Genomic DNA, 21,687 nt, shown 5'->3' on the forward strand with positions numbered 1-21,687 from the left:
TCCTTTTCTTTTAAAAATGCAAAAATCAAAGGTTACAGTGAGGCACTTACAATGGAAGTGAATGGGGGTCAACATTTGGAGCGTTTAAAGGCAGAAACGCAAAGCTGTGTGTTTCTGTGATGCAATTCATTCAATTTAGGCTCTGCACGGTCACATAAAAATGTACTTTATGCAATTAACAACTGAGAAAACATACCAGCCATGAAACTGTATTTTGCATTATTTTTTATCAAAATATAAATACTTTTGTCCATGTGAAAGTGGGATTATTTAGCTGTTTCTTGCATGTTAGTGACCCATTGTACAAAGGTGCCATGGTTTGTTCCTGGCAGGCAGCAGTTGCCCTAACCCTGCCCCCACCTTAATCCTGACCAAATCCGTAGCAAACCTACACCTATCCCTACAGAAAAAATAATCTGTTAAAACTAATTTAGTATTTGAGCTAAAAAGTTTTTTAAATTGTTGTTTTTGCAGTCATTTTAGGGCTTGGTGACATTATATTGTCATAAAATTGGCTAGAACTTTACATACAAAAGGTTAGTAAGTGATTTTATCAGACTAAAATCACGTTTACATGCATGTTATGTCTTGTGGCTATACTTCTGAAACAGTATTTTAATGTCCAAAAATTGGCCCCCAACTCACATTGTTAGTGCCTCACTGTAACCTTGATTTAAAAAAAAAAAAAAAAAAAAAGTTTCAAGTCAAAATTTATTTTTGTGGTAATCAATATTATGCCACAAATGCAGCTGATTGAGCTTAACTTGTATTAAAAATGGAATATTCCTTTACAAGTTCTTTCAAATACAATTATAATGATTTATCACTATGTGGCAACACTGAGGAGAAACGTGATGAAAATGAGAAGCTGCTGTACCACTGTGCAGCTAGCAAGCTAATTGGCTAGCAGTATGCTTAGCTAATAGGCTAACCGATTAGCTTGTGAGCTAACTGGAGAAAACAAAACAGAGAAATGTTTAATTTCACCATTTATGTTTGCAGTTCAATAATATGAAATGTGACATCCAATTTGAGTTATTCCTTGTATTTACATAAAGACAACATGAATCATACAGCGACTGCATAGGATTAAAAAAAAAAATCAGCGAATATAATCGTTTTATGATCTAAGGGTGGCGTTACTTGGAGTGGGTGTGTTGTGTAGTGGGTGTTCCTTGTCATCTTGCCGGAGGCTGGCAGAGTTTGGAATTGTATACTACCATACTGCTCATACTATTTCTGCCATAGACACATATGGCAGTAGTAGTATTAGTATGGGTAGTCAGGGCCATAGCTAATGGGGTGAAAGGTGGTAACGATTCTAGAGGTCCACAGGGGGCCCCACAACAAATTCTAAACAGTATTTTTAAATAGGAATTGGGCCCAGAGCAATATAGAGTAAGGGGGCCCAGAATACCTTGCTATGGCCCTATGGTTAGTATGCCATCACGGAGTTCTCATGGCATATTACCCATACTACTCTTACTACTTCTGCCATATGTGTCTATGGCAGAAATAGTATGAGTAGTAAGCAATTCAGAACTCAGCCAGACACTTGACTAGATAGCCAGCATCTGGAAGGCTGTGTATCCTATTTGACATGTAACCTTGATGTGTGATTGACTAGAAAACATTGAGGTCCTTAGTGGGAAATTTCAACTTTGATATTCTCAATTCTTTGATATTGTCTGGAACGCAGCAATAGAGCTGTTCAATTTGAAGTCCTAAAATCCAAAAAAGAATCAGCATTTGAGCTATGCATTCCCTCTGGAATTTCCAATGGGTTTTTAGAACCAAGATTTTCGATTCAGATCCAAGTAAATTAAGGTCTGTGGTTAACATTATATAAGTCTTCCAAAGAGACATTTATTCCACAACAAATTGCATACATTCATACCTCAAATGTTAATTTTGAAGCAGCTTTACTTAAATGTAAGTTGATAAGAAGTTAAAGCAAAATAAGGACTACAACTACCACAAGGATGTGGATTTGCTTACTTGACAAACCATCTGTTGTAGTCCTTAAATAACAAATTGCATTATTTTATGTGAACTCATATCGACTGTAATTTAATGTTGTAGATGAAGAGTGTTAAAGTTTTTTCAAACAATGTTGATCACAGACCTTAAAAAGCCAGACCACCATTTAAAAAAAAACCCATTAGAAATTCCATTTGATTGCTTACAAATTGACATAAGCTGCTCTACTGTATGTTGATTGCTTACAAATTGACATAAGCCGCTCTACTGTATGTCTTTGTCCACAGTTTTAGCGTTAACATTCTCATGCAGATGGTGTTCACATCCCCAAATGATCCCAAAGCTGCCCTTCACATAATACCGGATTCCTCATGATTACCATAACATGCATTCATAAATGTTAAACTTTTCAACATTTGAAATGCAATACAAAACTTTATTTGATGAAAACATTTACATATAGTATAAAATACATTTACACATGTTCACATACTTATAGGTGCAATTCCAATAAGCACAATGTTGCCTGTCAAAAAGAACATTTAAAATATTAGAACCTCTCATTTGTTATGAAGAATGACTTATAAAAAATAAAACAATTGTATGCAAACATACCTAAAATAGGTTGATTATCAAATTGCCAAGTGAGATAAGCTCTGCTTTTCATCTCTAAACTCTGAAATAGCAGAAACTTGACTAGATCCCTGCCAGATTGTTTCTTTCCATGAGCGTTGGAGATCCTCTGAAACAGAAGGACGAGGTGATGTTCCTGACCAGATCAGTGATAACTCAGGGGGTGCTGATGGGTTAATGGGACTCCAGGTGGATTCAAAGCATGACTTTGGGCTCTCCACTATGGGCTTGACAAAGGAGACTTCCCATAAGGGGTGGGTGGTGGTCAGGTCGACACAAGACAGGTCTAATGAGCCTGCCACATTGGGCTTTTGAAATTTCACCCTCTCATAAGGTGTGGATGACTTGCCCTCAACAGGACTGCTTAGCCCTGTGGCCAGGGTGTTGCCTGGAGAGAGAATATTCTTGCTGAGGGCAACTAAAGGTGATAAAACACTTGTAGAGTAGTTCAGACATGGTGTAGCTGTAGAGTTGGTCTCTAAATATTCCAGCACAATGCCTTTGCTTGGTCTCAAGAGCCCATCGACTGAAACCGCTGATAAAGATAGACTCTGATCTGTAAAAAAGCCTCTGTCAAGGTCTGAACCCTCATAGCTCCTGGTCAGTTCTACAAAATAAGTGCTTAATTAAGTATCTTCATAGATGTTACACTTTAAATCATTTTATATACTAAGAATTTACCAGGTCTATCACGTCCTGCATCCATTAGGAAGGTTTGGAGTTAATTAGACCCAGCTTGTATTTATAGCTGTGCTTGATTAGGCCATTTATAGGTAATACTCCAAACTGCATGCTTTGCATGTGGCCATGACGATTTTTTATTTAGAAACACTTTGGAACAGAAATTTATAAACCTTAATGTAATTCATTAGTATTGTATCAGGAACAATACCTATTGCATTACAATTATTAAAGGTGCTGTTTTGCTAAATAAGGCAGCTATTTTGCCAACTTCCGCCAGAATAAGACCGCCCCCATCCCTTAAACCATGCGACCTCTCTCCAAAACTCCGCCCCCCAAAGACCAAGCCAACCAGATGTCACCAACCCGAACTCGCAAAATGATTGACAGGCAGAGAACGTTTCTGATTGGCAACAAAGGTCGTGTCGCTCTCCTCTGTTTACAGAACTAAGGGGCTGTTAAACAGTTTCAGTGGAACTGTCAGGTAGTGTCAATTTATGCGTGCTTTTCTAAAAGAAGAATAAAGCTAACAACACCATCTATCTATCTATCTATCTATCTATCTACTAATACACAAGAAAAAAATATATATTTCAGATGAAATAGCGTACTGCAATTTTAAAGACATTTTAGAGCAGTAAAACATGCCTTTTTAAAATATTTTTTATTTTATTTTTTTAAACACAACACAGTCATTAGCATAGAAAGAGATAAACAGTACGGATCATCGAAAGAAATATATATTGTCGAAATTGGAAATGTATTCAATTTCAACCTTAAAATGGGTTCAGTATCAGGTACCAAACATATTGATAACATTTATAACTACATGAATCACTACAATATTTAATATATATGTATCAGGAAAATATTTTCCTGATTATCTCATTTTGGTCATTTTTGTGTATTTCTACATGCAAAACATAAATGGGAAGTCAGACGTGTGTTATTTACATACGTCACAACGGTCGCATTATTATTATTGTGTTATTATTAACAAAAAAAATTTTTTAAGCAATAGTGTCTTAAACTTGCACGTTTGGTTTACATGTTTTCATAACTTTGTAGTTATTCACAAAGTCTTTCTAGCAAGTCAGTCCACTGGCGGCCATCTTTGGAACGCTCTCGCGAGGCTATTTCCACTCATGCCAGTGCAGAAGGGGAGAACACCAAAAGCTCAAAAACGGTTGGTCAAGATTACGATCAAAGAACATATGTTAAATCAGCAGTACTGGATCATAAATTTTGATTATTCACCTCATATCACGCTAAAAAACGCAATTTTCCCGTCTTATACAGATAATGCCCATGCGCATTCTAGAGTTGATTGACAGGCGACGTTTGTATCTAAAAGGTGATTGGCTCTTTTATTTTTAAGGCGGGACATCCGTTTCTACATCCGTTGACCGTTGGCGTTCCAGTGTTTCCCATTCGTTTTAATAGAAGTGGCACATCTCTGCTAAGTATTCTCTGTTATTCATCAGCAGCAGAGCGCGCATGCGCTGAGTTGAGTGCTCCTGACGGTGCGCGCGCAGCCGGTGTCCACTTACGTCACTCGCGGGAATGGTTGAGAAAAAAAAAGCGCGAGATAGAAACTTGAGCGCGGAGTCGATGTTGTACAGCGGAGCCCTTGTGCTTTTTTTTTAACAAAAGTATTAAGTGCATTTGATTGACCGTCTCATGAACACCGCAGATGTTTTGGCTTTTGTATGTTGATTGCCCAGTGTCCTCGTAAAGATCTGTTTTATTGGTGAAGTGTGAAAAAAATATAAAAGTGACATGTCGTGGTGGGCGCGCGGGTAAGTACACAAAGTAATGTCATATTTTCATATGTGTAATGCAATACTTTAATAGAGTAAATCTCACTTTAGGCCAACAAAATAACCATAAACGATGCACGCAACAATGTATGGCGTTGTAGAAATTGTTGACATTAAGTTTGTAAAGGCTGCACTGAACCCCGCCTAATGAAAGAACAAAAAGAGACATGCGAAACACTGGCAGTCGTGCAATTTCAGCACTGTGTTCACAAATTTAACATCAGATTGCGTTAATACGGACGTTATCAAAAACCTAACTCCACTGCAATTTGTAAACCTTTATTAAAACAAAAAATTGCATCACGTTTTGATGACATGCATCGTATTAGCCAACTCTTGCTAGCAGATTGAGAGTGTGTATCTAAATGTAACACTTGACAGCATACAGCAATGAAGAACTGAAAGTGTTGAGTAGTCTTTTATTAATACAACTTATGTTAATATGACTCTGAGATTTTCATACAACATTGTTAAGAACTACTAGGCAAACACAAGAGTAAACAATCAGCCTTGCCAAACGATGTCCGTGTACCCTAAACAAATTGTTGTCAGTGTTTGATGGTCTGTAGATGGTGTTGTTCCTCTTATATTACCAGCCCTTTACATTGCTCTGTTTCTGTGTTAACAGTGAGGATGAGGAGGAGGCCATGTGTCAGGACACAGATTCAGATGTAGCAGACCAGAAAGATTGTGGAAAAGTCAAAGTGAAATGGACCCAAGAGGAGGTATGTGAAGATAAACAAAGACATTGCTCAGATTAGGGGTGTGTGGTATGACCAAAATCGTATATCACAGTATGAGTAATTTTAAATAGTAACTGTATCACAATATAGTTTTTTTTTTTGTTGTTGTTGCATTTTTATACATTATTCTTGGATAATCTGGTGAAATAAATTAATTACAAATAAAAGGTACTTCATCTGATTATTTTCTCTTTATTTGAAACTTGATGGACACAAACCAAAAGATAAGATTACTTATAAATCAGTAAGTCTGGCATCAGGGCAAAAACAGATTTACATTATGTAACGGTTTAAGGAATAGTTCACACAAAAACGAAAATCATTTACTCACCCTTATGCCATCCCGGATGTGTATGACTTTTTCTTCTGCAGAACACAAACAAATTTTTTTAGAAGAATATCTCACCTCTGTAGCTCCTCACAATGTAAGTGAATTGTGGCCAGAACTTTAAAGCTCCAAAAAAAAAAAGGGGCATAAATGCAGCATAAAATTAATCCATATGACTCAAGTGGTATCATCCATGACTTCAGAAGTTATATGATAGATGTGGATGAGAAACAGAACAATATTTGTTCTTTTTTTACTATAAAATCTCCTCCCTGCCCACTAGGTGGCGATATGCAAGTCACCAAAAATAAAAGAATGTGAAAGTGGAGATTTATAGTAAAAAAAAAAAAAAGGAATATTGATCTGTTTCTCACCAACACCTATCATATCACTTCTGAAGACATGGATTATACCACTTGAGTCAGATGGATTTTTTTATGCTGCCTTTATGTGCTTTTGGAGCTTCAAATCTCTGGCCACCATTCACTTGCATTTTGAGGGCCTACAGAGCTGAAATATTCTTCCAAAAATCTTTGTGTTCAGCAGAAGAAAGTCATTCACATCTGGGATGGCATGAGAGTGAGTAAATTATGAGAATATTTTAATTTTGGGGTGCAATAACTCTTTAAAACAAATCACTAAAACCGGCAACACTTATATTATAAAACAGATGGTTCAGATGCACAAGTTTATCTAACACGGTTTAAACAGTTATAGCAAAATCTCTACTGGTTGACACATTTTGATCAGAACAGGATTTACTGTATATTGCTAATCCTCCAGCCCTACCTTAAAGATGCTATATGTAAGATTGACAACAAGCGTTTGAAATGGGTACTGCAGTCCAAAATTCAAAATATTGGAGAGTTGTCTAACCCCGCCCCAGACTCGAAGCTGATGCCGGTTGCCAGAATGTTAACACGCAAATGAGCTAACTCGGCATCCGTTTTAAAGGATTTCTGGGCTTTAAGCTGTCTCCATCTTCCAACGGCATCTCCAATATTTATCCTTGTTTTATTACGCCTCTGTCATGGTGGTTTTTAGATGGCTTTTTAGATCGGATGGAATCTGTTATCTCTGATCAAGTTCGTTTACTGGCTTCCATGGCTGCAGCACGCAGTGTTGTTTGCCTTCAAATCTGGCAACCCGGCGGTGTCGAAATACTATTGGTGAGTGGGAAGTGGGCGGGATCACACAGGCCAAAACATAAACAGAAATTCTGGACCGGAATGGAAACTTCAAAGTAGAATATACTGGCTGTAGCATTGTTAACGGAGAAGCCAGTATTTCAACTTAGCATGTTTCCTAATTCTCTAATGACATATTATGGTCATTTTATGATTTAGTACAGTAAAAATATTACATATAGCACCTTTAAATCATTGTGCACAAAAAAAATAAAACAGGCTATTCATTAATTGAGTTTGCATCTTCTAGGATGATAAACTACGAAAATTGGTGCTCAGTGTTGGACCAAATGATTGGAAGTACATTGCCAGCTCCTTTCCTGTAAGAATGTTTAACTCCGTAATAAACTATTCAAGATTCATTTGACACATTCCTTTATTTGTACTGTCAAAAATTAGTCTGCCATAACACTAACACTTGTTCTCCAGAATCGCTCAGAACATCAGTGTCAGCATCGCTGGTTTAAAGTTTTGGATCCAGATCTTGTTAAGGGCCCTTGGACCAAGGAGGAGGATGAAAAGGTAAGATGCACAGACAAAATAACTGAGCAGTTTGTGTTTCAGCAATAACATTTATTTTAATTATGCAAAGTGATACATTTTTTAATCGCACCCACTAAAAATGTTACAATCTCTGCAAATTGGTCCGTTTGAGTGCTACAGAACTTTATTTTATTATAGTATATCACAATCCAGAGGCAGGGTTCCCACAGTCATGGAAATCCTTGAAATATCAGTAAAATGTAAATAATAATAACAATAAGAAGAATAGGGCCTCTGCACTTTCAGTGCTTGGGCCCTAATAAAAAAGCAAATGTAAAAAAATTAGTATTATGAAAAAATATATTGTGTATATAATATATTTTATAATATAATATATAAATAAAGAAACTTTTTTCTGCCTGGGGAAAATAATAGAAATAAGTTAATTTCTGTACTGAATATGCATTTGTCTAGTTATACTCTGCTTTGCTCTGTAATATTGAATAAGCGACATATTGCTTTTTGTGAGTGCTTGTGTAGAATAAAACTTGCCACAAACCAACAATAACATCAGTCAGTCTGTTTAGGGTCTTATTGAAGACATTTTAGTAAGTGTAATCCTTTAAACCTATTAATTCCTAAGTTCAGTATCTCTCTCTCTCTCTCTCTCTCTCTCTCTCTCTCTCTCTCTCTCTCTCTCTCTAAATGTACGATATATATAGTGTGTGTGTGTGTGTGTATATATATATATATAATCCAGTAATCATGAAAAGCTGAAATGGACAAATCATAGACGTTTAGAAGCCATGCACATTACTTGTGTTGTGTGTCTAGGTGATTGAACTGGTGAAAAAGTACGGCAACAAGCAGTGGGCAATGGTGGCCAAGCACCTAAAAGGCCGTCTAGGAAAGCAGTGTCGAGAACGCTGGCACAACCACCTCAATCCAGATGTGAAGAAGTCCTCCTGGACTCCAGAGGAAGATCTTATCATCTACAAGGCACATTGTGTACTGGGCAACCGCTGGGCAGAGATTGCCAAACTGCTTCCTGGAAGGTGACCACACTGGAGAATTTAATTTCAATTAGTTTATTCCGTTTCTTTAGTATTCCGCTGTACATTCTATTGTTGCCATGAGCAGCAAATTCTAAATATATATATTTTTCAATATAACTGCATATGGTGATCAAAAGTGTGATCACCATTTGCAGTTAATTGCTTGTTTGTTTAAAAAAATCAACATAAAATAAAAATGACCTTGTATACTTTTACATTTCCTGGGTTATTCCACAGACAAAAATATGATCATTCATCAAAATTATTGTAATAACTAAAATTAATTTTCTTGTCACCTAGGTCACCTAGATGGGAAAAATGGTTAACCAATAGCAAAATAGATATTTATTATGCCTAACTATCTAGTTTTTTTTGCTATTCTGTTTCACTGTAGAAACATGTTACAGAATTAAAATTGTTTTAAGGTCATAGACATGTCTTAGCATGTCCTAGACTCAGTTAGACTAATTTTAATGAACAAAATGTTTGCCATATAGTAGACACACAAATGAGGTGTCTTTAAGCTTTACTGATGTAGCAAGACTGGCAAGAGATCACTTTATATCCATTGAGGTGGACAAATATCTGGCATTTTGTGAAGTAGAGTAAATGTGTTTTTGTTTTCCCCCTTTCAGAACGGACAATGCAGTGAAAAACCACTGGAACTCCACCATTAAGCGTAAAGTTGAGACTGGTTATTATGCTGGGGTGGACACTACACTTCATGTTATCCATCAGATAGACAATGAAGAGGAGGTACCTGAAGAGTCCAGTCAACAGGTATTTTCAGTTCTAAGTTTGCAGATTGTGAACTGTTGGCAAGGTTTTTTTTTTTTTGCTATGTAGGTGGAGTTTTCCTATGATGGAGCTAATGAGGGCCTACTAGTCCTAGTATTAAAATGGGTATAGTGAACACATGTTCTTATTTTGACATAAAAAACAAAAAACAAAAGAAACAAAGTGAATGGCATCCAGATAAAGTCCCTATTAACTCACTGAAATATGTATCCTGAAGTACCAAACCTGTCTCTGTAACAGTACTAGACACTGTAAACTGCAAACAAAATATGTAAAAGTGGGCCACAGTCAGATTCTTTGACCAGCCAATCAGAATAATTTGAGGTGCATTTTGTCTGTCAATTATTTTGCATGTTCACAGGGCAGCACATATTTAGGCAGCAGGAAGCTGAGAGTGTTGTAGTTTAAGAAGATAATCCAAGTCAAACATACTATTCTCCTTCATAAGCAGTTATAAACTGTTAGTTTTAATCAACTCTGAGATGATGAGCTGGTCTCCTGCTTCTCTGATAACAATTTCTAGACTAAATATGTTATAATAACCCTGAAAAGGGTTTCTTATACCATAATACTACATATTTACAGGATTCTGATGCACATGAAAAGGCCACCAGTGCTCCACACAAAACTGCATCTCCAAAGACACCAAAAACTCCAGCAACCCCCAAAAGTGAACTTGAAAGTGGTGGAGACTCAAATGTGTCCACCTGGGTCATGGACAGCTCAGGGTTCCTCTCTCCCTCGGCCGCCCCCACATTGAAGGAGGTGATGGAGCTGATGGATGGGGTGAGTTAAACCCTAAAAACATTGGACACAATGTATGGTTACCATCATTTGATCCAGTGCATGACATTGGTCAGGGCTCAACAATAAAGATTGACCGGGCCCAGTTTATAGAACTGTCACTTGCCCTATTTGACCAGTGCTGTGTTCTTGCATTCCAACGATCTTGCATTTGTTGATAATTAGGGATGTGCGAGACTAGTCGACTAAATGGTTCTGATGCTGTTGGTCGACACTGGAATTCCTAGTCGGTTAATATTTTCCCCCTTTAAACTGTTCAGCATTTTTACACATTTAAGTTTGGCTTTATATTTTTACAGAGGTTGCGTTTAAATTACTGTCATATTAATGTTACGCATTTTAAATATAATAAATAATACACATATTATTTAAAAAAGAGGATATCTGGAGCAGATACAAAGGCTGTTCATTTCACCTCAGGCTGTGCATGATTCTTCCCTCTCTTACTCGCGGCGTGCGCAGGAAAATGTCCTCTCGCTAGACAAGCAAACTCCACAAAGTAGCTATGATATCACTTGGTGGTGGTGCGGGAAACGGATTTCCGAAACGTAGGCTTGAAAGTTGCTATGGATGTTTTCACATTTGAGTCTTTAAATCTGTGCGTGCTTGAAAGTATTTTTTTCCACTGAACGGGCTTTTTCAAGTGCAGGATAGTCGCCTCAGGTGAGTCAGGTCCCATCTTTCATCGGACCATGTGTTTTTTTTTTTGTTGTATGTATTTTGGTGTTTTTGCTTTTTCACAGAACAAACAAACACAAAACTAAGATCTACTACAACAAAAACAAAAACCACAGAACAATTAAGGGACAAATGCATACAAAGACAGATTATCATTGGACAGATAATGCTACAAAATGCAAGCTTGTAAATGTTTGGATCATTCATTCATAGAATTATAAACTAAAATAGTAATAGAATTTGTACAACCATTATAAAAATAATAATTACAAATACAAAAAAACAAAACAGTAATAATAAATAAATAAAATAAATAACTACGCACATTATCATGAGTATTGTCAGCCGTCTAATACTTTAAGCACAGTGTTAATTATATTATCAGTGATTACGGTCATCAGTCATCAGTTACTAATAAGTTAGTTTAGTTATCTTTAAGATGATCCAAAACCTGTCCCCAGATTTTGTCAAATACTTTAATTCTGTCATTATTAATGTATCTCAACCTCTCCAATGCAAGCATATTTACAAGATCTTTGGCCCACATTTCAAACTTATGCACTAAATCAGTTTTTCACATTTGCAAAATCAACCTCTTAGCAATGATCATACCAAATAATATAGGTTGTCTTTCCTGTATGTCTATCATCTTTAGATTACCAGATATACCAAGAATAGCTGTGAGTGGACAAGGTTCAATATACTTTTTGAATGCTTTAGAAAAACAGTCAAATACACTCTCCCAATATTCCTGTAGTTCAGAGCACAGCCATAGTATGTGAGACAAAGATCCCTCTGCTACCTTACATATGTTGCAGAGTGGAGAAAGCTTTGTGAATAAGCTATGTATCTTCACTTTAGATAAATATATTCTGTGCAAAACTGAACAAGCGTATATGTTCCCAAGGCATTCTTCCCAACTATCTGAATTAATCTCTAAACCCAGTTCTGTTTCCCAAGCCTGTTTAACCACAATTGTATATGTGACATCTTGCTTTAACATAATGCTATTAAAAAAAAATGACACTGCTCCCCGAAGTAAAGGATTGAACTTATTAATTTCTTCAAGTGTGTCAAGCTGATTCATCACACTAAATTTTGAAAGCTGTTTCCTCACAAAGTCCCTTACTTGTAAGTATCTAAAGAAACTAGAGGTATTGATATTAAAGACCCTTCTTAATTGTTCGAATGAGGCAAATTTCCCATCTATATACAGATCCTTTGTTTTGAATGCCGTCTTTCTCCCATTGTGTAAAACCTAAGTCAAGCAAACCAGGAGGAAAAGCATGGTTATGACATATAGGGCTATCTAGATACATGTCAGGAGCTTTTATATAAGTTTTAATTTGCTTCCATATTTTTGAGCATTACTTATGACAAAGTGATTATCATATAAGGCTTTATCAATTTCATTAGGACTATTCAGAAGAGCAGCAAGAGATGTCTTATTGCTAAATGTTTGTTCCATCCTAAACCAGGAAGGATCTCCATGTACATTAATGGGCAGTTTTTTCCACCAGGAGAAAACGCTTAGATTAGCTGCCCAGTAATAATATTTGAACTGCGGTAGGCTAAACCCTCCATCCTTCTTAGCTTTACATAGATGCTTCTTAGATATTCGCACACTCTTATAATCCCACAAATAAGGCACAATTACAGCATCTAATTGTTTAAAAAAACTTTGTGGGATAAAACAGGTAATTGCCTGAAAAATTTACAAAAATTGTGGGAGTACCACCATCTTGATTGAGTTAATCCTACCTGCCATTGACATCGGCAGCGTCCTCCAAAATTCAATATTTCGCTTTAACTTATCTAATATTTGTTGCCAGTTTTTTCTAAGAAGATCTTTGGGCTCTTTAGTAACTGTAACCCCGAGATACACAAAAGAATTGTGTGCTTTTTTAAAAGGGGTGGAATTCAAGAATTGTGGGTCGATTCTTGTAATGGGCATTAATTCGCTCTTCTCCCAGTTAATTGTAAAGCCGGAAAAGGTTCCAAATGTTTTGATCAAAGACAAAAACTGAAGGGACAGACTTTTGAGGGTCGGAAATATGTAATAAAACGTTATCTGCGTATAATGAGAGATGGTGGAGGAGACCTTTAATATTTATAGGACTAATATCTTGATGCTGCCTTATACTCTCAGCCAGGGGCTCAATAAGAATTGCAAACAAAAAAAGTGAGAGGGGGCAGCCCTGTCGCGTTCCTCTGCATATCTTAAAGGGAGGAGACACATTCTGGTTTGTGATTACAGACGCAACAGGGTGAGCATAGATAGTTTCAATCCAGCCCTTAAAGACAGGCCCAAATCCAAATGCTTCTACGGCAGATCTCATGTATGACCATTCTACCTGGTCAAAGGCGCGCTGCGCATCAAGAGAAATGATAGCTGTGTCTGTATAATGTTTGGCATATAAAATATTAAAAAGACGACGTAAATTAAAAAACGTGTCTGCCAGGCATAAAGCTGATTTGGTCAGTATGAATAACTGAGCTTCTCAGACGATTTGCCAATATTTTCCCGATAAGTATTGTTTCTATTGGGATCAGCGAAATAGGATGATAAGATGAGACCAATAAGGGGTCACGTCCTTGTTTGGGAATCAAAGTTATATTGGCCCTATATAAAGTAGGAGGCAGCTCAGAGGCATTGCCACTATGTTTACATATGCGTACAAGACAGGGGGAAATTATATCACTAAATTTCTTGAAGAATTCAATGGTAAACCCATCTGGGCCAGGGGATTTGTTATTTGGAAAAGAAAAAATAGCTTTATTAATCTCTTTAAGGCTTATATCTGCATCTAAATGTTTTACTGCATCTTCATTTAATTTTGGAAGATTCAAATTGGCTAGGAAATGAATTGCTGTGTTTGAAGTTGTATTCTCCTGGGACCGATATACAGTGCATCCAGAAAGTTTTCACAGCGCTTCACTTTTTCCACATTTTTTTATGTTACAGCCTTATTCCAAAATGGATTAAATTCATTATTTTCCTCAAAATTCTACAAACAATACCTCATAATGACAACGTGAAAGGAGTTTGTTTGAAATCTTTGCAAATTTATTAAAAATAAAAAACGGAAAACAAAAATCACATGTAGATAAGTATTCACAGCCTTTACTCAATACTTTGTTGAAGCACCTTTGGCACCAATTACAGCCTCAAGTCTTTTTGAGTATGATGCTATAAGCTTGGCACACCTATTTTTGGGCAGTTTCTCCCATTCTTCTTTGCAGGACCTCTCAAGCTCCATCAGGTTGGATGGGGAGTGTCGGTGCACAGCCATTTTCAGATCTCTCCAGAGATGTTCAATCGGGTTCAAGTCTGGGCTCTGGCTGGGCTACTCAAGGACATTCACGGAGTTGTGCCGGAGCCAATCCTTTGTTATCTTGGCTGTGTGCTTAGGGACGTTGTCCTGTTGGAAGATGAACCTTCACCCCAGTCTGAGGTCCAGAGCGCTCTGGAGCAGGTTTTCATCAAGGATGTCTCTGTACATTGCTGCATTCATCTTTCCCTCGATCCTGACTAGTCTCCCAGTTCCTGCCGCTGAAAAACATCCCCACAGCATGATGCTGCCACCACCACCATACTTCACTGTAGGGATGGTATTGGCCAGATGATGCTTGCCATTCAGGCCAAAGAGTTCAATCTTTATTTCTCGTGGTCTGAGAGTCCTTCAGGTGCCTTTTGGCAAACTCCAGGCGGGCTGTCATGTGCCTTTTACTGAGGAGTGGCTTTCGTCTGGCCACTCTACCATACAGGCCTGATTGGTGGAGTGCTGCAAAGATGGTTGTTCTTCTGGAAGGTTCTCCTCTCTCCACAGAGAAATGCTGGAGCTCTGTCAGAGTGACCATCGGGTTCTTGGTCACCTCCCTGACTAAGGCCCTTCTCCCGCGATTGCTCAGTTTGGCCAGGCGGCCAGCTCTAGGAAGAGTCCTGGTGGTTCCAAACTTCTTCCATTTACGGATGATGGAGGCCACTGTGCTCATTGGGACCTTGAATGCTGCAGAAATTTTTCTATAGCCTTCCCCAGATCTGTGCCTCGATACAATCCTGTCTCGGAAGTCTACAAACAATTCCTTGGACTTCATGGCTTGGTTACATGCACTGTTAACTGTGGGACCTTATATAGACAGGTGTGTGCCTTTCCAAATCATGTCCAATCAACTGAATTTACCACAGGTGGACTCCAATCAAGTTGTAGAAACATCTCAAGGATGATCAGTGGAAACAGGATGCACCTGAGCTCAATTTTGAGTGTCATGGCAAAGGCTGTGAATACTTATGTACATGTGATTTTTTTTATTTATTTTTTTTTTTTTTTAATTATTTTATTTTTTATTTTTTTAATTATTTTATTTTTTTAAATAAATTTGCAAAGATTTCAAACAAACTTCTTTCACATTGTCATTATGGGGTATTGTTTGTAGAATTTTGAGGAAAATAATGAATTTAATCCATTTTGGAATAAGGCTGTAACATAACAAAATGTGGAAAAAGTGAAGTGCTGTGAATACTTTCCGGATGCACTGTACATCTTCATAAAATTTAGCAAAATACCTATTTATATCAATAGGATCATTTAAGAGTTTGCCACTATCCAATCTGTTTGGATTGAAAATTGAGTGTATAGCTCGAGATGCTTGGGCATGTCTCAACTGGCGAGCAAGTAGTTTTTGCAGTTTATCTCCTAGTTAAAAATATTGCTGCTTAACTTGGTTGAGTATTTTTAATACGTTTTTAGACATGGACACATTATATTCATATTTTAATTTGATAATTTTATTCAACGTTTCAGCACTCTGAGTGGCTCTATATTCCGTCTCCAACTGCATTAGCATGTTCTCAGTTTCTTTCAATTTTCCTTTTCCATGTTTTCTTTCCACAGCCTCATATGCTATTATATTTCCTCTTAAAACAGCTTTCATAGATTCCCAAAGATTTGAATCGTGAACGTCTCCTTTATCATTTGTAGATATGAAGAATTCTATTTTCTGCCTGAGATAATCACAGAACCGCTTGTCCTTTAATAGACTGTTATTCATTCGCCATGTATATTCTCCTTTAACTACGCCTAAATTCAAATCCAATGAATGTGGGGAATGGTCTGATATTAACACATTATGATATTTTGAGGTGGTTGCCATAGATATTAATTTGGAATCAATTAGAAAATAATGAATTCTCGTAAGATTTATGCACAGAAGAGAAAAAGGAATAATCTCTATCAGAGGGCTGAAGTACTCTCCAGATATCTACTATACCAAGATTTTTAATGTAATTATTAATAGTTTTACAAGACTTTGATGCAGTTAACTGACTCAGTTGTTTATCAAGAGCTGGATCTAAGAAACAATTAAAGTCTCCCCCGATGATGACATTTGAGTCTTGCAGGTTAGGAAGAGTTTCAGTTACTTTAATAATAAATGACGGATCATCGAAATTTGGGCCATATATATTGACTAACGTAACTGGGGTCTGATTGATCATCCCACAAACCACAAGGTATCTACCGTTTTGATCTGCAATAGTTTGCTTATGTATGAAAGGGAAATTCTTCCTTATAAGGATAGCAACTCCTCTAGCGTTTGCTGAAAAATTTTACTGATATACTTAAGAGGCCCAACCAGGCCGAAGGCATCTCTGTGCTGTTTGACTCAAATATGTCTCCTGGAGAAAATAAATATCTGCTTTAAATGTTTTTAGGTGTGCGAATACTTTTCCCCCTTTTTAATGGGCTATTCAGACCCCGTACATTCCAGCTTACAAACCTAACTAACCCTTTGCTTTGGGTACTCTGAGACGTAACCATCGAATAGTTGTTCTTGATAAAGTGCCCTTAAAAAGAAACACATTTTATGTAACATAAATTAAGAACGCTGACATAATAACTGTTGCATAGTCCCTCTTAGAACATAGAGAACACCTTCCCATACTCCCAGTAAAACAATCTTTCCCCACTACTTCACTTAAACCTAACATCACAGTATCGTTAATGTAGGTTACCATTTGTTACACCTCGTGAAACAAAACAGGCTCTAATCAATCTTACCTCTGAACCATTAGAAAGTTGGAATGCTCAATTCCCTGTGCGCTTTAAGTCCTCGTGGTCACGTAGTGATACGCCTCAATCCGAGTGGCGGAGGATGAATCCCAGTTGCCTCCGCGTCTGAGACCATCAACCCGCGCATATTATCACGTGGCTTGTTGAGTGCGTTGCCACGGAGACATAGCGCTCAACTCACCACTCGCCGCACCACGAACGAACCACATTATAGCGACCACAAGGAGGTTACCCCATGTGACTCTACCCTTCCTAGCAACCGGGCCAATTTGGTTGCTTAGGAGACCTGGCTGGAGTCACTCAGCACGCCCTGGGATTCGAACTAGTGAACTCCAGGTGTGGTAGCCAACGTCTTTTACCATTGAGCTACCCAGGCCCCACCATTAGAAAGTTATCTATCTCACCATAGAATCTGGAACAAATCAGTCAGAAAATCTGTTGCTCCTTTGCATTATAGTCCATTCCAATTACTCGTCACGATGATTCAAATCTTCATGGTGCTTGACAGGCAACTGACCAGTCAACTACTTTGTCACTCAGGAATCCGTTCGCCGCCTTCGGGGTCTCAAATGTCGGCGTGAATGCGTCCACCGTTACAATTAATCTTGCCGGGAAGCAAAAGCCACACCGTATCTTCCTAGCTCTACATTTCTCTCTGATGTTGTTGAACACCTGTCGCTTTTTCAAGGTATCCTTGGTCAAATCTGGGTAAATCGCTACCCGTGTCCTCATGTAGAACAGTGGCTGGTTCTGCCTGGCTAGGCGTAGGACGAGCTCCTTGGTCTGGTAGTGATGAAGCCGGGCAATGATTGCTCTCGGTCTGCCATTAGAAGCCGGCTTTAGACTACGGTGCGCCCGATCGACCTGTATTGGCTTTTGAAAATGCTCCTCACCCAAGAGCTTTGGAAGCAGCTTCACGACGAAACGAGTAGGTTGACCTTGTTCCTCTTTTTCATTTATACCTACAATTTGGATATTTTGGCGAAGACGTCTTGGGAGTCTCGATCTCAAGTTTAGCATACATTTGCGACGACTCCGTAGCTAACTTTGAACACAGCTGCTCTAAAGCCTCGATTCGCTGTTCATGTGCATTCGCAGCCTTTTCAATGTCCTCCACCCGCGTGACAGTTTCATCCAATGCACTTTTCACTGTGGAAAGTGAGGCTGAAAGTTCGTTGAACCTATTGTCCATATTATCACTGAGTGCATTAATAGCAGCCATGAGATCATCATTACTGACCGATGGGGCGGGGGAATTCATGCTAGCATCTGCTCCTTTAGCACCATCGCTTGCTTTCGCCGTCTTTGTTTCTTCCTCCTCCTGTGCCTTTATCGCTTTTTTTTTTTAACTTTATTTGGCTTTGTCATTATCCTTTGAACTATGCGCTACTGAATTGTTACTGTTATTAACAAATAAAATGGTCTAGGTGAGAAAATTAAGGTAAGTCAGACGGAGCTTCAGAAAATGAGTCTACTCCATTTCGCGCCACCGGACCATGTTGACGTATTAATTTTGCTCATCAAAAAATGTACGCTTTTGAGTAAGTAGCCTAGAAAACAACTGTTTTAGGCAAGGAATGCCATTTTTTTTTTTTTTTTTTTTATCTGCTGATTTTCAATGAGGTGCTGACTGCTTAACAGGTTAACCTGTTAACTGGCACTCCCCTTTTTTTTTTCCTCCCCAATTTGGAATGCCCAATTCCCAATGCACTCCAAGTCCTTGTGGTGGCGTGACTCGCCTCAATCCGGGTGGCAGAGGATGAATCTCAGTTGTCTCCGTGTCTGAGACCATCAACCTGTGCAGTCTTGCTGTAGGTGCTGAATATAATGTTCTGATACATTGAATAAATTCTATTTTAAACCCAAATCTGCTTAATACTTGATAAAGGTATTCCCATCCCACCGAATCAAATGTCTTTTCTGCATTTAAACTAAGAAGGACTGCACTAGTTTTGTTTTGCATTATGTGGCTCACAACATGAAGTGTACGCTTAATACCATCCTCTGTCTTTCTACCTTGGATAAACCCTGTCTGGTCCAAATCAATTAATTCAGATAGTTTCCAATCTCTTTCCTAAAACTGAAGCATATATTTTGTAATCCACATTTAGGACTGAGATGGGCCTGTATGAACTACATTCTTTACTATCCTTTCCTTGTTTGGGTATGACAGATATTATGGATTATCTCCAGGATTGCGGGGCTTCTCCCTCTTTTAATGTATGATTAAAAGATCTTAGGAGTAAAGGTGTTAATTCATGTCGAAATGTTTTATACCATTCTGATGGAAAGCCATCTGTTCCTGGAGATTTTTTTGTCTTTAACCATGAAATAGCTTTATTTAATTCATCTGGTGTTACTTCTGCTGTCAATTCTGTTTAGACATTCTCCATTTGAAGGCAGATCTAGAGAGTCGAGAAATGTATTAATTGACAGGGTATCTACGTGCGAAGATTGAGAGTAGATAGTTCTGTAATAGTATTCAAATGAGTTTTGTATATCTTCAGTGTTACTACTTATATTCCCTGTAACTGGGCTTTTAATTTTACTCCCTGTTTTCTCTGTTTTTTGTTTACACAAGCACCAGGCTTAGTGTTTCATGGCTCTGGAGCCTCTCTACTTTGAAGATTTGGCCTTTTTCTCAACTTCCTCCTGATATATTTTGTTAAGCTCATCTTAATTTTTCTTTATTTGGTTCAATATTTGTGAGTTGTTTTTCTGTCTGTGTTGGCATTATAGATTATTAAGATTTTCCTGCAGATCCCGTAACTTTAGTTGTTTCGCCTTTTTTCCGAAATGAAGTCAGTGCTATGAGTTTTCCACGTATAACAGCCTTAAAGCCTAATGATTTCAACATAAAAAATAGTCTATCCTGGAGTATACAGAGTAAGGGGCCGAATAATATGTATATTGTTTACCTGAGTACTGGAGCCTATCCCAGGAACATGTATTTTTTATCTAACATTAGAAAAGCTGAAAATAAGCTTTGACTTTTACAAATAAAGATAGGCAAATGTCTCTGCTAGTAATATGTTAGCCTAAAGATTATTTGAATGTTTATTAAGTTTTTTTTATGTCTGTCAATACATTTCTTTTGATTTAAAATCCTCGACTGTGTAGAAGTCCTTTATTATTATTATTTACTTCAGCACCGGACGTTAATACTCGGATATTGACGTAGTTCAGGAAACATTTTATTATTTAATGTGGCATGACAATCACTTTAACAGTCTGTTTAAAGCAGTACTCTTAATTGCTTTATTTATTATTTGCAAGCTTTGGCAAATCGAATCAAAATTCAAGTAGTTTTCAACTAGTTCTTCCACAGAGGTGCTCACTGTTGTAGCCTGGTAACTTCTAAACAACACTTTATCTGATAAAGTGATAAGCTTGTGCACCTCATAAGAACTGCCAGCCAATAGAATGAATTTTCTGACATCTCTTGAAGATATCATGCCGACTGAGTTATTAAATAAAATATAAAATTTAATTCACCTTCCAACATTCTTGACTTAATTGTTTAGTGTTTTACAAGAACAGAAACTAAAACATAGAGAGTGTAAAATAATCAATCCCATATCCATACCACATTTTGAAATAATAATGACTATTAATATTCATGTTCAGATAAATTCTAGCCATTTCTGAAACTCCAACACACCAAAGAATATGCATTTTCCTATTTCCTGCTTTGTTGTAACACTACAAGAATAAATACAACCATTTTAAGACATCTTTTTATTAACATTTATTATACATTATATTCATTATAATGTTATTATATTTTATCTTTCAACTACTAATATGGGTGTGTTTCCCAAACAACGACGTAACTCCCTGTTTAACCACCATAGTAACATGCATTGTTGGAGAAATTAACTAGCTTGTCATGACATGTCTTGTATCCTGAAACCGTAGTAACTATGTCGCACATCCATCGTTCGAACCACGTTGGTTTAACAACATAGAACTGTCGTTAATGACGTTACGCAGGGGGTGAAGTAATAACTTCAGGGAAAATTAAATTATAATAGCTCGTTTACACATACAGTTGTGCTCAAAAGTTTACATACCCTGGCAGAAATTGTGACATTTTGGCATGATTTTGAAAATATGACTGATCATGCAAAAAAACTGTCTTTTATTTAAGGATAGTGATCATAAGAAGCCATTTATTATCACATAGGTGTTTGACTCCTTTTTAAATAATAATGATAACAGAAATCACCCAAATGGCCCTGATCAAAAGTTTACATATGTTTGGCCTTGTTACAGACACACAAGGTGACACACACAGGTTTAAATGGCAATTGAAGGTTAATTTCCCACACCTGTGGCTTTTTAAATTGCAATTAGTGTCTGTGTATTAATAGTCAATGAGTTTGTTAGCTCTCACTTGGATGCACTGAGCAGGCTAGATACTGAG

General features: G+C 37.4%; 2 protein-coding genes across 4 annotated transcripts in view; one reads left to right on the plus strand and one right to left on the minus strand.

Annotated features, from left to right (window-relative positions):
* Positions 1 to 2,612: 2,612 nt before the first annotated feature.
* Positions 2,613 to 3,331, minus strand: si:ch73-303b9.1 (uncharacterized; the record flags this gene model as incomplete). Its single annotated transcript, XM_051676049.1, has 2 exons — positions 2,613 to 3,220; positions 3,295 to 3,331. Coding segments are annotated over 2 exons (645 nt in total), but the record flags the coding sequence as incomplete, so codon positions are not given.
* Positions 3,332 to 3,705: 374 nt separating this feature from the next.
* The window catches only part of mybl2b (v-myb avian myeloblastosis viral oncogene homolog-like 2b), a 43,258-nt gene continuing 25,276 nt past the window's right edge, over positions 3,706 to 21,687 (plus strand). Inside the window, exons 1-7 of one of the 3 annotated variants that reach the window (XM_051676578.1) lie at positions 3,706 to 3,778; positions 5,743 to 5,839; positions 7,623 to 7,694; positions 7,802 to 7,894; positions 8,690 to 8,910; positions 9,546 to 9,690; positions 10,294 to 10,494. In XM_051676578.1, coding sequence (XP_051532538.1) covers positions 5,762 to 5,839; positions 7,623 to 7,694; positions 7,802 to 7,894; positions 8,690 to 8,910; positions 9,546 to 9,690; positions 10,294 to 10,494 — 810 coding nt within the window. In that variant the 5' untranslated portion in view covers positions 3,706 to 3,778; positions 5,743 to 5,761. Of the gene's footprint in view, positions 3,779 to 4,356; positions 4,481 to 4,721; positions 5,094 to 5,742; positions 5,840 to 7,622; positions 7,695 to 7,801; positions 7,895 to 8,689; positions 8,911 to 9,545; positions 9,691 to 10,293; positions 10,495 to 21,687 lie in introns of those variants that run through there. The other 2 variants (XM_051676576.1, XM_051676577.1) reach the window with 2 other exon arrangements.

This window comes from Myxocyprinus asiaticus, chromosome 37 (assembly GCF_019703515.2).
Source record: "Myxocyprinus asiaticus isolate MX2 ecotype Aquarium Trade chromosome 37, UBuf_Myxa_2, whole genome shotgun sequence".
Lineage (NCBI taxonomy): Eukaryota > Metazoa > Chordata > Actinopteri > Cypriniformes > Catostomidae > Myxocyprinus > Myxocyprinus asiaticus.